Raw genomic sequence first — 17283 nt, forward strand, 5'->3', positions numbered from 1 at the left:
AAAAAAATTTAAGGTAAAGGGGTGTATATAGAAATATTTGGATTTAGGGGGTGTATATAGAAAATTCTCTGCAAAGGCCTAAACTTTGACATGATAAAGGAATGGGCTGACATCTGTTAGTATTTTCGGCCCTTTTAGTGAGATTTGCCATATATATCCCATATTCCCATGTAACACAAAAATTTCTATATACACCCTCCTATAAAAAAAATTGGTTGTTCTTGATAATATGCTCAAAAATTTATTATCGAAGAAATTGGTGATATTTTTTTGGGCCCTTTATTCCTAATAATGTGCTTCACTAATATTAAAAATATCGACGATATTTATTATCCAAGAAATTGAGATAATTTTCATAACAGAGCAAATTCTATTTTAGTTGAAAATAGGGTGCTAAAATTTCAGTCTACTTCGCATGTGCTATTTTTCTCTACTTCTACGGTATTTTTATTTTGTTTTGGTGTATATAAAATATTTAATTTATTTTCAGATGTTGTCTAAAGAAACATTTATTTTGTAGTGAAAAACGAAATAAAAAAACGAAATGAAAAGAAAAAAATTACAACAATGAGCTAAAAAAATTATGATGCATTATGTAAGGACCTTTTTTCATATTATGCCTAAGGCCCGTAAAACTCTAGGAACGGGCCTGAATTCAAGTCATGTTGAAACTCTTAATATATTTAACATATTTTCTATTGTTTGAAAATCTCCAGATCAAGGCACTGGAATTTCAGTGTTCCTTATTTGGCATTCCCCTGACATGGATTGAAATAAAGGAATATAGAAAAAGCATATATTTTAGTACTTTTAGGCTTGGTTTGTTTGTTGAAATCAGATTGGAAATGTTGAGTTTTGATAGCTGAACTCACCAAAGTAAAACTGTCCATGATCCAGAAATAGTGGTTTAATCACCTAGGGGTGTCATTAATTTAATGTATTACATTTACTCGACTCCTTACAAACTGAACCACAAAGTTTGATTCTGAAACAAATATATATGTACTTTTCAATGATTGTCTCAAATTTAAGTAGTAATAGTAAAAACTTTACAATTTTCAACATTTTGAAAAGCTTCAACTCAAGGATTTGATTTCGCATACAGATTACAGTGAATACAAGACGTGTGAAGGAATCTTCCTTTGAACTATTAAACCTTCCATTCTACAACTCGACACATTTTTCAGCGAAGAGTTCCAACTGTTTTCTTATAAGTATACAACCTAGCCACCAAAACATACACTATCAAATTAAGTACACTTAACACTGCCAATAACCAAAAGAAATAATCAATGTGACCATAATTTAGATTATCAGGTATCCATCCAGGACTTCCATTCTTTGTACTTATATTTGTCACAATAGTCACAAGCAGAGAACTCAAGTACTGTCCAAACGCAACAGTGAGTAGCGAAAGAGCAGAACACAGACTTCTCATAGCGTCAGGAGCTTGTTCATAGAAAAACTCCAATTGACCGATAAATGTGAACACTTCTGCACAACCTATAAGAAAATACTGAGGAACCTGCCAAAATATTGTCATTGGTATCTCCTCAAGTTCATAGTAGTTGTTTCTTCTTACAGTTCTAAGTCTTACGAGCTCCAAAAATGCTGCAGCTACCATTGAAAATATGGATATGAAGAGGCCGACTCCCATTCTTTGGAGCTGAGTTAGGCCGTTTTTGTGGCCAGTGAACTTTCTTGCAATCGGCACGATGATCCGGTCGTACACCGGCACCCAAAATATGACACTGATGGTATCGAAGATAGAGAGTGATGCGGGTGGAATTTTGAAGCTAGAGTTGCCAACATGAGTATTCATGGTTTGTCCCTGTAACACAAATAAGGTGCTCATTTGACCGTAGACAGTTGCAAATATGATGCCAGTGGCCCATACGGGAAGCAATCTTAGAATGGATTTCAGTTCTTCCACTTGTGTAACAGTGCAGAGTCTCCATGGATTTATTGACTCCTTCAGATTATCTGATTCACCTTGCACTGCTGCTTTGTCGAAAAATCTGTTACACAATAAGCAGGTGAATAAAAATTGAATAACAGAATAGCCTATTGTTCTTTTTTATGACGATAAACACGGGCCGCTAATGTTTAATTGGTTTGTCAATATCTAATATGGACTGAGATACTCTAGTCGGAAAAACTCTGCATTCACGCAGTCACACGATCTCAGTCATCCAATCTTGTATTCAAACTTTGCAAAACAAATCGAAAACACGAAGTTTAAATGTGAACCGTCTAATGAAGATTGGATGGTCCAAATCTGCAACAGTGTGATTGCATGACTACAGGAAATCCATTTCCACATAATACTTTCAAAGAACAATTGAAAAACTAGAGATCATGAATCATGAGATTTTCATAAATTGATCTGATAGCATGGCATAAATGTGGACTAAAACCTGCCTCTATAGTAGAATTCAACTGTGACATAAAAATCGCTTGTAATACTGACTAGTCAATATAAAAAAACCCAAATTGTTTGAATAGGAAATTGTTGTATTTTCTATACCTCAATTCATTTGTGTGATCAAGCTTGCGGCTTCCCTTGATAGCAGATTCTGTATCAGCAATCTCATACAAAAGAGACTTATCAGTAGGTGCATCAACACGGTATTTTCTTATCGATGCAACGATCACCTGAGCGATACGAGTAAGGGGGCTTCCACCAGGCTTCTGATTCCTATACAGTTTAGTTCCTGAAAAGAAACTCACCACTGCAATTGCCATTGCAACTGCCGGAATGCCAAATCCCCATCCCCAACCGACGTTGTCTTGAATCCAAACTAATAAAGAAGATGCAATGAGAGCACCGATGTTGATTGAGAAATAAAACCAGTTGAAGAAAGAACTCTTGTGTTTCTTCTCGTCTTCGTCGTCGTCGTCGAACTGATCTGCTCCGTAGGATGAAACACAGGGCTTGATTCCACCTGTGCCAAGAGCTATAAGGTAAAGTGCTAGGAAGCACACTGCACTTTGTAGAGTGGTAGCATGGCAATTGTCTTTTCCTTGACATTCTGGTTTTATGCCAGAAACTGATGCAGATAATGTCAATAGTGTCATTCCCTGACCATAAACAAGAATACCTTTTAGATTATTGAAAAGCTACTAATCAAATATAGATTGAAGTGACTATACTCACAATAACATAGAGTATTGAAAAGCTGGCAATGGTCCAGTATCTTCCAAGATAGGAATCAGCCACAAATGCTCCAATTAATGGTGTGATGTAGCATGTTCCAGCCCAGTTAGAGACATTCTTGGAAGCAACAGCACTATGCTGATGTAGCCTCTCCTTAAAATAAAGCACCAAATTTGTGCTCATCCCATAATAAGCCAATCTCTCACAACATTCATTTCCTGTATAAATTGAACCTTGAATTAATAAGCATAACATAAACATATGACCTATGAAGCACGGACACGCCGACACCGATAATAATTTGAGAAAATGACATAATTGAGTGTAATCATAGGCGTTGTGTCGGTGTCTGACACCAACGCGTGTCCGACACTGGGACACACCTAATCCGAGGAGTGTTCGTGCTTCATAGCATATGACCCTATTTGGATAAATAACTTAACTAAGCTTTTCCTCCCTCCTTCCTAAAAATAAGATAAGCTCTTATCATATAAGTACTTGTATATATGTTATTTCAATAACAAAAGAAAAATAAAGTCGACCTATTTTAGTAAGTTATAACTTATAAGCTCTTTTCATAAGCTATCATAGAGAACTAATGAAAATAAGCTGAAAATGGTTGATGGTTATGCCATAAGCTATTTTAATAACTCTCTCAAAAGTGTCTATGTCAGTGGATAAATTCAAACGGTTTGAGTTTGTAGAAACATAAGAATTACCTAAGATAAAGGGGCAGGCTTTCCATGTTCCAGTTTTCTTTCTATTAGCTGGATTTCCAAGATAATCCACTGTTCCATCTTTTGTGTAAACATTTTCTTCTTCCATTGTAATTCACTTGCAACTGCAACCAACCAAGAAACAAAGAAATTGAAACATCAAGATCATTTACATGTCAAAATTGTTATGCTATAAAAAAAGTCAAAATTGGAATCATTTAAGAAAATCACATCTTTTGAGCAAGCTATAACTAGTAGAAATTAATGAGTTCTTTCTTTCTTTCTTTCTTTAAAAGGTAATTTATTCAGGATATCCAAAATGGTGAAGAAATCAAATACATAAATCCATAATCAATTGATGAAAACAAAGAGAGTGTAAAATATTGTTTGCAAACCAATGTTGGAATCTAGAAGAAATATCCTAAGATCAAAACACAAAAGGACAGTATATGAAATCAAATAAGTTAATCTTTTACCTTAAAGTTGGCAACTCAGAGAAGCAGTATCCAGCTAACTAGATATAATCATCATAATGTGTATAATAATTTAATATTTGTACATATTTTTGAATTGTAATAATGGGCTAAAGGTGGGTTTGCTTTATTTATAGAAAGGACTTGATATACTTTACATCATTTTTTCTTTGAATGATGATCTTACCAACTAGTTTGAGACTGTTGATTTGTCTTACGTGTTGTGATGTCATATGAGTTGAAAACTTGTGATTTTTGGATTTAGCCTATGTTTGGGGTCAAATACATGGGTAGAGAAAATTAGAGGGACTTGGACTTAAAATTCTTACAATTTAGTTAGTTAGGTTAGCTCAGCTGTTGAGTTATCACTTATCAATTACTTAGTTCTCTTACATTTTAAAAAGAGACAAACACTATCTAAAACTCGTGTAAAAAATCTTTGTTTGATACTCACAAAAGTGATCAATATAGTAATATCAACATTGTTGATTGAAGTAGGTTTTAAGGAGTAAATCTTATATATATTTGTTATATTTTATACTATTATTTATTATTTTCAAAATATTAATAAAATATTTTTACAAATAATATATTGATCCAAGTAATAAGTGATTTGAACACTTTAAACAAGTATTCATAAGTTTGATCGCTACTTCTTGCATAGCAAACAAATTTGTTTGGGAGGGGGAAATTCCACTAGTAACAAAAATTGTTTCGTAATTTAAACACTTTAAACAAGTGGTATGAGGTTTTATCTTTGTCCAAGCAAAAATTGGTTTGGAGGAGAAAATTCCACTTTAATTACCAAAAAATGTTAAATATTTTTTTATTAAATATTTATTGCATTTAAATTTAAGTAACCAGAAGAGTACATTGATAAATAAATTTCATGTTTCAATTCTTAGTGATAACAAAGTACCCCTTGCAAACAAGTTAACCATTAAAATTTGTCTACAATTTTATTTGATTTTTCTACAAAAAAGAAACTCACTTTAGTTTAGAAATTTATTTAAAAGTTCTGAAATAGTTGAGATTAAGGGATATACAGAATAATTAAAACTCTTATGATACAAAAACATTAATAAAATTAAAAATGAAATGTGTTTCCAATTTTAATACAGAAGTGTGACGTGGGTCTATATAGTGTGTACACTAATGGGAACACAAATGTGCTAAAAGACAAAGCAGAATTCTCATCCTCATTTATATAATGTTTGATTTTCAAAGGAGAAAAAAATAATAATTAATGCACCGTAGTGGGTTTTTGAAAGAGAAAGGGGCAATTGGGGCTATGATAGATAGAGGAAGAGTTTCTAAATTTATAAGATAAGCTTTCACATGATGTCACAAACTAGATTAATGAGAAAACAAACTATGGGAGTGGAATATAAATAATTAATAAATCAAATCTTTTAAATATATTATATTTAAGTCAAGATACAAGTTACTTTTAATTACTTTAATCTTTGGATATGGATTATTATTGGCCAAGAGGGAAAAATGCATAGTATATGACTTAGGTTCCTATATATTAAGGCATGCATCATTGAAAAAATCAATATAATATGATCAATATGAAATATGGATAGATGATAACAACGTAGAAATAAATACAAACATATTTGACTTGAAGGTTATTCTAAAATAATGTAAGAAATAAAAACGAAAGTAATATTTTGGATGTATATGAGTAGCTGATCATAGCTTCATGCTTTCACCCAATAAACTAAAATATAATTTGAGGATCCTTGTCCTCGTGTTTACATTTACGTAGCGTTTGGCTTACACCGATAGAAGAAGAAATAGGTAAAATAATGATTGGGATGATCGACGAACAATAATGTTTTGTATATCCATCATTCAAAAAAAATGATTTTATAATATACAAATTATGTTATAAAAAATGGATTGGTATTAGTGGTAAGGGATTTAGACTCTTTAAATATGTAGTTAGAGTTCGATTTCCGATTCATGCACATGTGAAAGATTCAATTGAAAAGGAAAAACTTACCTTATATGTGCAATAAGTTCAAGGTTTTAATTCATTAGAAATGTTTGTGAGACTTATTTGGCGTATGTAGTTGAAAAAAAAAAATGGTGTATGACAATCTATGATATACACTTTTCGTTTTATTAATAATTTTTTTAGGAAAGATTCAATTTGATTTCTTTTCTTTTTTCCAAATTAATATAATTTTTACAACTCCTTAAACCTTTTATAATATCTTGAACTTATTGTTGAATCAACTAATTAGTAACTACTATATGATTGAGAAGTTGTTTGAATATATGATTCAACAATATTTTAGCCACTGTAGTCATTGGCAATGCTACTGATCTAACCTGATCAAATGAATGACGTTCGGTGCAGCAGTTTTGTATACATGTAAGCTCTGGAACGGCAGAGGTGTGTACCTACAGACACTTCGACGTTCAAGTCAGTAAGAGAGCATAAATGGGGGTTAAGATTTTAAATAAATCATACATTTGAGCCCCCTTTTATAGTGAGGAGACGCATGGGCTGTTGTGAGTTGCACGTCGTGGTACTTAACGGTTACAGATCTTCAAGAATCGTAACCGTCAAGCAAGATTTTATGACAATGTAGGTGACATTACAAATTCAATTTGAATTAGTCTCCCAGATTGCTGCGAGCACCACCCTCGTGAGGAGAACTCATTGTTCGTAGGATATTTGCTTTTTAAATAATTGATGGTCTTGTGTGGTGGTATGGATCAAATAGAGATTCATTCCCCTATCTCTATCATCTCATAGTTTCAATTTGTACATCTTCTTACTATTTTTTTTTCTTTCTAATTCTTCCTCATCTTGCAGAAAAATGTAGATTCTCGCAGATATGCAAATCTCAAAATTGAAAAAAAGGAAAAAAGCGATATGAAAATATAAATTTTGGAGAATGTTCAAAAATATAAAACCAACCACTGAGGGGCGTTTCTCCCACTTTTGACTTTAGTTGTTTGTGACTAATGTATGTATTGTTTGTTCTGCATAAATATTTAGATAAAAAAAACTATATAAATGCGAAGGAATATTGTAATTCTTATACATTGGCAATTTTTATTTATAGGAAAAAGTAACATAATTCAACAATTTCAATAACATGAGAATTTTGTTTGGTAAATTCAATAATAAGAACTTCTACATCCATAACATTGCACACATGTAATTTTTCATATATGATGTGTATAGTTCATTCTATATTCACATTATCTCATGTCGATAAAATGGACAGGAATAATAAAATGGGCAATTGATACATTGATAGAAAATAAGAGGACATCTCATATAGAAGAGTTTTGAATACAGTTTCATTGTGAAACTCCCCAAACAATTTGAACATTGATTGGTAGAATTTAAAAAATAGTTCGAACATTCAATATTGGAGACTAACCAACTTTTGTTGACAATTATCACTTTGATAATATTGATCAAATTGATCTTCTTTTACCATGTGTGTGGTAACCATACGAACCAATACATTCATCTTCAATATTCCACGTTCTTCAGTATTGAGTGCAACCATTTTTCTAGGGCAATCTCACATGTCACGTAGAACTTTGTCTTATGCGTAATTAGGCACATCCCGAAAGTTGTCGTGTAAAAAGAGAGTGTTAGGATCAGCAACATATATGTTTATTTATTCATTATAATTGCATGAGATCAACAAACATATCTCTATGCAATTATAATGAACATACAATCATGGATTTTACTGATCTCAATACTCTCTTCTTGTACGACTTTTTCTGGTATGTGTCTAATAATGTATAAGACAAAGTTCCTTGTGACATAAGAGATTGTGCAAGAAAAACTGTTACACTTAAAATTCTCAAAGATGTGGAATGTTGAAGATGAATGTGTTGCTCCGTATGGTTACTACACACATGGTAGAAGAATATCAATGAGATAAATATCATCAAAGTGATAATCGTTTGACAAAATGTGGATTGATCACCAATATTGGATGTTGAAACTACTTCAAATTCTACCGATCAATGTTCAATTTGTTTGATGGAGTTTCTTAATGGATCATATTTAGAACTCCTTTTACAAGATGCTCCATATTTTCCATAAAGAGTGCATTGCCAAATGGATATATTGATGCATCAATTGTTCATCTTCTTGTTCTTGACCATTGTATCGACATGAGATAAAGTGAAAAGAGAAAGGACTATATGAATCAAATATGGAAAATTATATGTGTGCAATGTGTTGGAAATATTACAATTAAAATAGAATTGAGATAGTTAGGAATAATAAAAGAGATTTGTTGTGCAGTGGCAAAAGCCACTGCTCTGAAAGCAAATTTCCGCTGGACCTCCGGTGCAACCCAATACCCGGGTTTTTCTCCGTAAGGTTTACACAATTGTGTGTCTGAACTCGTGCACTCGAGACAAAATACAAGGGAGCTTCACAAACAATGTCTGGAATAATTGAGAATGGAAGAGAAAGCAACATTCTTTTTATCTCACATCTCCATTTACAATTTTTTTTATCCTCTTACATAGACATTGTTCCAATCCTTTTCATTTTAACCCCACATATATTTTATTCCATTGTCATCCATAAACTATAACAGCAAAGCACCATTTATTATTATAAATCCTCATATCGAAATTGACTATAAATCTAATTAATATTTGGATGTTTTATTATTTATCATTCATAAGAATTATGTATGCTAGCCAATTCTACCGTTTAGTAAACTTTATTGTGGAAGTAAATGACATTTGATTGTCATTATACATAAAATCCCCAACTAATGGCAAGCAATAAAATGAGTTATAACTTAGGGAAAGTGTGATCAGGAGAAGCAAAAACTTTGGACAGGAAAGGTTTTTTCATGATTAAGATTTAATGTCCTAAAGATTGAATTAACACGTAGTGAAGTAGAATCTAACTTTGATTCTTTACTAGAATAAAATTTTATTAAACTTTACTTACTTCCTAACCAAATTGTGAACTATGCATATCATTTAATTTTCTATAAAGTAGAAAGTTCAAATTATATATATATATATATATATATATATATATATATATATATATATATATATAGACACACACACACATATATATACATAGAGGGCATATCAAGTGAGAGGAGTTGTTATAGTGAGAGATGAGAGGATTGATTTATAACCATTGGACTTATATCAACGGATTGAATTAAATTGGTCCTTAAACATTGCTCTCACACTTAATCAACTTCAATCTTCTCCCCTGCGAACACTCCGTCTTTGGAGATATGCTTTGTGCCTTTATCATAATACCATCACATTATCCATCTTTAGTGATTAATTGTTAGATTTTGCCAAATCAAATTGACTTTAGATGAATTATATTCTTGTTTTAATTGACAAATTCCACTTTATAATACCCAATTTATCATTTCCCTCATTTACGATTACCAACCTAAAATCAATTCTTTGTTTGGTGAACTGCAGCAGCAAATGATTCCCTTAACACAAACCCTAGAACCCTTGGTCAAAATCAATTCATTCTTTTATTTTATTTTTTTAATTTTTGAAAACGGAAAATCAATTAAAAAGTTGCACAGAAGAAACATCGACAAATGATTTGCAATGGAATAGAGAGAAAGGTGTGTGTGCGACAGATGATTTGTAATTACAATACCATATGGGTTTTTGCCCAGATGATTAACCATGTGGGAGAAGGAAAGATTCAGTTTTTGATGTTGGAACGGATAGAGAAACTGAAGCGGCCTTGAGAAGAAGGAGAAAATAATCACATGGTTTTAATTAATTTTAAAGCTGAAAGCATCTTAACCGTTGGTTTTAATCTGATGGTTATAAATCAATCCTCTCATCTCTCACTATAACAACTCCTCTCACTTGATATGCCCTATATATATATATACACACACACATAAAATAGAAAATGATATTTAATTATATGAAAAAAAATTCTTTAAAAAAAAGCTATATGAAAATTTATGTGGTCAAAAAATCTTTTATTTCTATGACGTGTTTTTTGTTTGTTTCCGAATACATTCGTATTTTTTGACCTGTGATAAATAAATATTATCGTCCTAAAGTTAAAATGTTGTATAATTAATATTATATTAAGTTTCTATTAAAAAATATATTAATAAATATATTAGTCTCTGCAATTGACCGTAATAAACTCGAAAATAATATTCGAACTTTTTCACCTACTATAAATTCAGTTGTTGGAGGATTTGGATGAGTATCTACTGAAGTGTTATAATCAAACATGGAGCCTGGCGATTTCTTCTTTCACAATGGTCAAAATCCAAATTCAAATTCGGGTAAAACACGAGACTAAAAAATCTCACACATATTGATACATGTTTTCTTTCATAAAAATGTCTCTAGATTTCAATACTAGGTTGATAGATATGTTGGGTTTGAGTCATTTTCAACCAAATATTTAATTTTTATTTGATAATTTATTTCGCTTTCAATCAATGATTTACATATTGTTTGCTGCATTTTTCTTAGAAAGATTCCTTTGCATATACACCGAAGGGCTGTTTGATATTGGGTTACAAAAAATATCTACTATATAATATACAACTTTCAATCTAACTTTAAATTTTGCCATACAAAATATTCAATAAAGAGTATAAAATGGTATAACAATATCATAATATTGTAATTAGTATAATTTGACTCTTTATCATACTTTTATATTGAAACTATATATGTCTTTATATTCCCATTTATTTATTTATTTATATATAATGCCTTATTATTGGAATATTAAAATGATGAAAGTATTTTGCCTCTATAGATACAAGAGCTCCAGCAACTATGGCGAACTCAAGCAACAATGTCATTGAACCCCAAACAATGATGAATGTGGTTGGTGAGATTACTAATCCAACCTTACCACCACCACCACATGTTGCTATTAGGCCAAACTCTTCCATGACTCCAAGCACAAATATTGAATTGGTTGAAGCAATTACCATGGACGAATTTTGGGCTGGATTGGATGATTTGGGTGTTGGTTCCTTCGAAAGTGCTTCAACCAACTTTCATATTTCTTTTATATTTTTTTTTCTATTTCTACTCCATTCAGTTTTGATGACATGTTTAATGAGAGCGATGATGAAATAAATGACTAAGGTGTTGTGAGAATAATAATTTAATCTTAAACAATAAGAAAGAAGCATTAATATGTTATGTTTATCTTTAAAAAAAATTACTTGTGATTTTTATATTTTTTCTAAGGGTGGAGGAATAGCCTAAACACCTTGTTTATGTTTAAAGTTTATTATAATAAAAAATAAATTTATGGTTAATCTTTTCTTACTTTTTTATTTTAAATAATTTTATTTAATCTTGTGCATTTCTCGAGAATAAAATTGTATGATTATTCACATCAAGTTAAGATTTTTTTCTATTTAATATATTAAATGAGAAGGGTAAGAAAATCCATGCTATGTTAACTTTATGCGTTCTGAAAGTCTAGAGGGGATTGAAGAGAGTTTCATACTTTTGGTGCTAAAGCATGTTATCAAAAACGTTTTAGTGAAATTTAAGAGAATGGATTAATTGATATACATGTAATTAAGATTGAGTTCAAAACACATTATTCTAGATAAATTGCTAAAAAAATAATCAAAAGCTTCAATAGACTTGTTGTAGAATCAATACCACTAATTTTATATACAATTTAAATAACACTATTGCAAACAATTGTTACACAAGAAAACTAATAAGGACCCAACCTATGGAGTTTTAATGTGAAATATGTCACAAACAATTATGAACAATTAGATTTCATGCATAATGTAAGAACACTTAAGTAAAGCTCAAGACTTTTGTAAAGTTCAAGTTTAACCCAAAATCATAATTTTCATGACCACTACGATGGAAAGTTTACACACTTTGAGAACTTGGGTTTTTTGCACTTGTGAAAAATAAAAAACTATGTAAGAATATACATCATAATTTATATTGGTTTGGTCGCAATCATCCTCGCAAGTGACACACTAGTTTTCTCATAAATTGCATGTTCTCTTTATAGCTTGTACGAATGTTTGTAAAGAAATTCCTTGAGTCGGTAAATCAGCTATTTTATATGTATGAAACACCCAAGAATCCTCAAAATTAGAAACCTTTCTCAATATCCAATTGTTTTAGTACCTTCACAACTTGAATTTTCAATATTCATAGCCTAGAATATAAAAAATTTGGTATTATTGAACAATCCTCAATATACACTCAAGAACACTCACTAAGAAGGAAAAGGAGGGAGTATGTAACAATTTTTTTTACCAATAACATAAATAATACCTGTCATAAAATATATTGTTGAAGAAGTTATGAGTAGGCATATGTATTTATGTTTTTACTTATTACATTATTAAGTTTTTACTTTCAAGGGATGAGAATGTATATTATGATATAAGAGGGAAATGTGGTTTAATTTAAACTTCTCTTAAGAGAGAAGAATGTAATTTACTCAAAATAAAAATCAACAAAACAACCTACCAAAATTTTGTGACCAAAATTGATAGAGTGCAAATTAGATCAATGATGTTGGTGTCGTCAACGTTGCAGATCATGAGACATGAATATTCTGGAGACTTGAATATAATCATATTTGTAGGCATATGTATTTTGCTGTTTAATGTTATTAACATGCATGTTGTAAGTTTGTTTGCAAATTTATCATTTACATTTTTAACAATTTTGAATTTGTATTGTATTAATATACTCTATCAATTTAAATGAATGTATATTATTTATTTTTGTAAAATAAAAATAAAAATAGATAGATATATGAGATAATCTTATTTTATCTGAAAGCATAGGCATACAAATAATGTAACTAAATAAAATATACAGCCTCCATAAAAAACGCAAAAACTAGCACAAAGGTAGGAAGCGCTGATCCGCACAGACGCATTAAAATGAAAACGGACCGTTCAAATATACTCATCGACGGTCATTATTATTTTTCTCAATACGCACGGATCGCTAATTTAGACCGTCAATAAGTTGAAATCCAACGACGCAGAGAAAAACACAAATTTGAGTTTCCCTCTTATTCATCCCGCTAGCTACCAACTACCATTCATAAATACTCAGATCCGTTTCTCTCTTTCCCACTCACAATTCAATTCAAATTCAAAACCCTAATTTCTCTAATTTCCCTAATTTTCTTTTCGTTTTCTCAAATTTTCTCGCGAAAATGTCAGGTCGTGGAAAGGGAGGTAAGGGATTGGGAAAGGGAGGTGCAAAGAGGCATAGAAAGGTTCTTCGTGATAACATCCAGGGTATCACCAAGCCTGCCATTCGTAGATTGGCGAGAAGAGGTGGTGTGAAGAGAATCAGTGGTTTGATATATGAAGAAACCAGAGGTGTCTTGAAGATCTTCTTGGAGAATGTGATCCGTGATGCAGTTACATACACTGAGCACGCAAGGAGGAAGACTGTGACAGCCATGGATGTTGTCTATGCTTTGAAGAGACAGGGAAGAACCCTCTATGGTTTTGGAGGTTGAAGAAGACAGAAGAAACACTCTTTAGTTTATTTGTTATTTTCTTTTGCCTTAGACTTGTAATTGCACATTAGAAAGCTTCATTGATGTTTAGGGTAATATGTGACAATTGATTCTCAATTAGATCGAAGCTTATTCAGTTTATTTGAAATATAATGAAATGAAGTACTTTTTCAGTTTTTCTGGTTATTTATGATTCTGTTTATTTAATTTTTCTGTTTGTATAGAATTTTCAAGAACTTGTTTTTCATTAGTTTACTTCTCTTCTTAGTTGTGAGTTGTATATCTCTCAGAAAACATATTGATATTGTTTATTTAAATTTAATAACCACAGTGAGTTAATTAATTTGGTGTTAGCTATATTCGGAGCTATAACAATAAATAATGCTAAAATTTTGTTCTCGGAATTTTTCGAACCATGTATGATGTACTCATCATTTTGTAAGATGAATTTCTGATGTATACACTAGTCTATAAGAGATATTAAGTATTAACAGCAAATTACAGTGAATTAAATATGGGTTTATTGTGATTGTCAAATTTATTGTTAATCTAGTTATGATTTTCAGCATTGGCTCTTTAGTCTTCAATTTGGAACTGAGATTGCATTCCATTTTTTTTCTTTCTAATTCCTTTATGATTCCAAATGTATCATGTTCACGCGTGCCACAAGGTTTTGTGCCTAATTTGGAAGCCATGTGTAGAAAACCTTGTGTTAGATTCCAAATTATTGTTATTACTGTAATAACGATCATTTTATTCCTCTGGTCTTTGTGTTTTATGGATTAAATATTGTTAAAATTTTTGAGGATTTAGTTAATCAAAGTGTAAAATGGTATCTAAAATGAGCATTCAGTGGAAAAATGGGTGAGGGGGGAGGGGAAGGGGAACTAACTAATAACTTAAGTGGCAGCCCAACTTAAGAGATGGTAGTAGACCTATCTTTCATTGTGTTTCTATTCCTGTATACTTTGCATATTTTTATTTTGATTTGTTTTGCAATCTTTGTAGTACTAGCTGGTGTTGGTTTCAGGCATGATACAATGGCATATTCGATTACATTCAATTAATTAATTTTTTCAAATTATTATTAGTGCTTTATAGTTTGTAATTGTGTATTATTAACATTCATTTTTGTCAAGTTTTGTTTTCATTCTGATGTTTATGTTAGGAACACGCTGATTAATTTGTATGCTGTTTGTGGAAACATGGTGACTGCAAGTGAGGTGTTTGGGATATGTTGAGGAGGAAGAATGTGTGTATGACTGGATGCCGGAGAGGAAAACCATTACTTCTAATTCCATGATTGTTGTGCTATTTGGAAGAAAGGGTTGTGTTGTGAAGGCGCAAAGGCTTTTTGATCGGATTGAAGGAAACTATATGGTTTCTTGGAGTGCAATGATTTCTTGTTATAAACAGAATGGGATGTGTGAGGAGGCATTTTTTTATTATTTTTTTGCAAATATGAATGCTAATGGGATTATGGTGGATGAAATGGTTGTGGTTAGTGTTATCTCTGCTTGCACAAGCCTCTCGATTGTCATGATGGGTAGGTTGGTGCATGGTTTGACAGATAGTTGGAATTCAAGATTATGTTCGCCTTCAGAATGCATTGATGCATTTGTACTCAAGCTGCAGGGAGATATTGGATGCTCGTAAACTTTTCAATGGCAGTGTCCTGTTGGATCTGATTTCTGGGTACTTGATGTGTGGTTTAGTCCAGGATGCTAAGAAATTGTTGATTCCATGGTTGAGAAGGATGCTGTATCTTGGAGTGCTATGATATTGTGTTATGCTCAGCATTGACGTTTCTCAGAGGCTGTGGCTTTGTTTCAGGAAATGCAGATTCTTGGAATTTGACCGGATGAGACTACTTTACTGAGTGCCAACTATAGACTTGGACAAACGGGTTTATGCATATATAGGCAAAAATAAATTGTATGTTAACGTCATTCTTGGCACGACACTTATAGATATGTATATGAAACGTGGAGTTGTGGAAAATGCATTAGATGTTTTCTATGCAATGGAGGAAAAGAGAATTTCTACCTGGAATCCTTTGATTCTTTGGTTGGCAATGAACTGTTTGGAAGAAAAATCACTAACTATGTTTGCAGATATAGAAAGAAAAAAAAAAAACCAAGACACTTCCCCAATGAGATAAAATATATGGGAGTTCTTGGGGCATGTCGGCACATGGGCCTAGTTGATGAGGGGCGTCGCTACTTTAGTTCAATGACATAAGATAGATCTTTTAGGACGTGCAGGTTCGCTTAAAGGAGCAGAGGAACTGATTGAAAGCATGCCAATGGCACCTGATGTGGCTACTTGGGGTCCTCTGCTAGGGGCATGCGAAAAGCACCATAACAAAAAAAATGCGAGAAAGGTTGGGAAGGAAACTCATCCAACTTCAGCCTGACCACGATGGTTTCTATGTGTTATTGTCAAATATATATGCTTCAAAAGGAAATTGGAGCGATGTTCTTGAACTTAGGGGAATTATGGCACATCGTGAGGTTGTGAAGATGCCTGGCTGTAGCATGATTGAAAACAAATGGAATAAGTTCATGAATTCTTCTCCGGAGATAAGACGCACCCTCAGATAAATGATATTGAGCATAAGTTCGATGCAGTGGCCGCAAAATTTAAGATTGAGGGCTATGCACCAATCACAAGACATAGTGAGAAGAGAATGAAACTGCCCTTTTAAGCCATAGTGAGAAGCTGCTTGTTGCGGTTGGACTAATCACCGTTACCCCGCCAGCTCCAATCAGAATAATCAAGAATTCGCACATATGTATTGTAGTGAAAATAATCTCCAAAGCATTTGATCTTGCCATCGTTGTAAGGGATCATCATCGCTTTCATCACTTTAATCATGGATTTTTGGTAGCAAAACTCAGATATGTTCAAGGAAAATACACTGAACTCAAAACTTTTACAATGTTCTGGACTTGAAATGGAAGCATGTAGCATCAACGATCTTTTTAGATTTGGTCAGTGTCATCGATGTTGAATCAAATGTTTTTCGTTCTTATGCTGCAAGTTGTTTCCAAAAAAAAAAGCACTTGTTGGTATAGGATGAGGGCAGCAGAGCATGTCATACTTCACAAGATATCAATTCATTTTTTCTGATGCTGATTACAATCAATATATAAAGAAATCAATTACAAGAGCTGTAGATATCTTTGTACTTTTATCTTCTTTAAGTGTGTAAAAGTAGCTGAGTCTGAGGTAACTATTTTCCCACCCAAAATAGTGGTATATATTGTTTTTATTTGATGTTTAGTATTAGGGAATGCGTTAATAAATAAGGCTTAGATTATTACACCTAAACTAAGTATAAAACAGTTTTTGCTGGTTTATTATCAATACCTCAGTACCTTACACTGATCACTTCAGGTTTTCAATTGTTCTTTT

The 17283-nt window shown here is 32.1% G+C and overlaps 2 protein-coding genes across 2 annotated transcripts; one reads left to right on the forward strand and one right to left on the reverse strand.

Moving 5' to 3' along the window:
- Positions 1-1003: 1003 nt before the first annotated feature.
- On the reverse strand, positions 1004-4509 carry LOC25490793 (protein NRT1/ PTR FAMILY 8.1). Its single transcript, XM_013604694.3, has 5 exons — positions 4350-4509; positions 3877-3998; positions 3158-3375; positions 2528-3081; positions 1004-2018 (listed from the first exon to the last, which is right to left on the reverse strand). Exons 2-5 carry the CDS (start codon positions 3980-3982, stop codon positions 1184-1186), a joined length of 1713 nt encoding a protein of 570 aa, XP_013460148.1. The 5' UTR covers positions 3983-3998; positions 4350-4509; the 3' UTR covers positions 1004-1183.
- Positions 4510-13458: 8949 nt separating this feature from the next.
- LOC25490795 (histone H4) lies at positions 13459-14039 on the forward strand. The gene has a single exon (XM_013604697.3). It carries the CDS (start codon positions 13555-13557, stop codon positions 13864-13866), a length of 312 nt encoding a protein of 103 aa, XP_013460151.1. The 5' UTR covers positions 13459-13554; the 3' UTR covers positions 13867-14039.
- The last annotated feature ends 3244 nt before the right edge of the window (positions 14040-17283 follow it).

This window comes from Medicago truncatula, chromosome 3, assembly GCF_003473485.1.
Source record: "Medicago truncatula cultivar Jemalong A17 chromosome 3, MtrunA17r5.0-ANR, whole genome shotgun sequence".
Taxonomy (NCBI): domain Eukaryota; kingdom Viridiplantae; phylum Streptophyta; class Magnoliopsida; order Fabales; family Fabaceae; genus Medicago; species Medicago truncatula.

Bases quoted from the DNA above. Each gene is read 5' to 3' on its own strand.
- LOC25490795 (XM_013604697.3), top strand. From the start codon at position 13,555: ATGTCAGGTCGTGGAAAGGGAGGTAAGGGATTGGGAAAGGGAGGTGCA.
- LOC25490793 (XM_013604694.3), bottom strand. From the start codon at position 3,982: ATGGAAGAAGAAAATGTTTACACAAAAGATGGAACAGTGGATTATCTT. The intron at 3,082-3,157 runs GTGAGTATAGTC...GTTTATGGTCAG, and splicing joins TTTCAATACTCTATGTTATT to GGAATGACACTATTGACATT. The intron at 2,019-2,527 runs GTATAGAAAATA...ATTGTGTAACAG, and splicing joins GATCACACAAATGAATTGAG to ATTTTTCGACAAAGCAGCAG.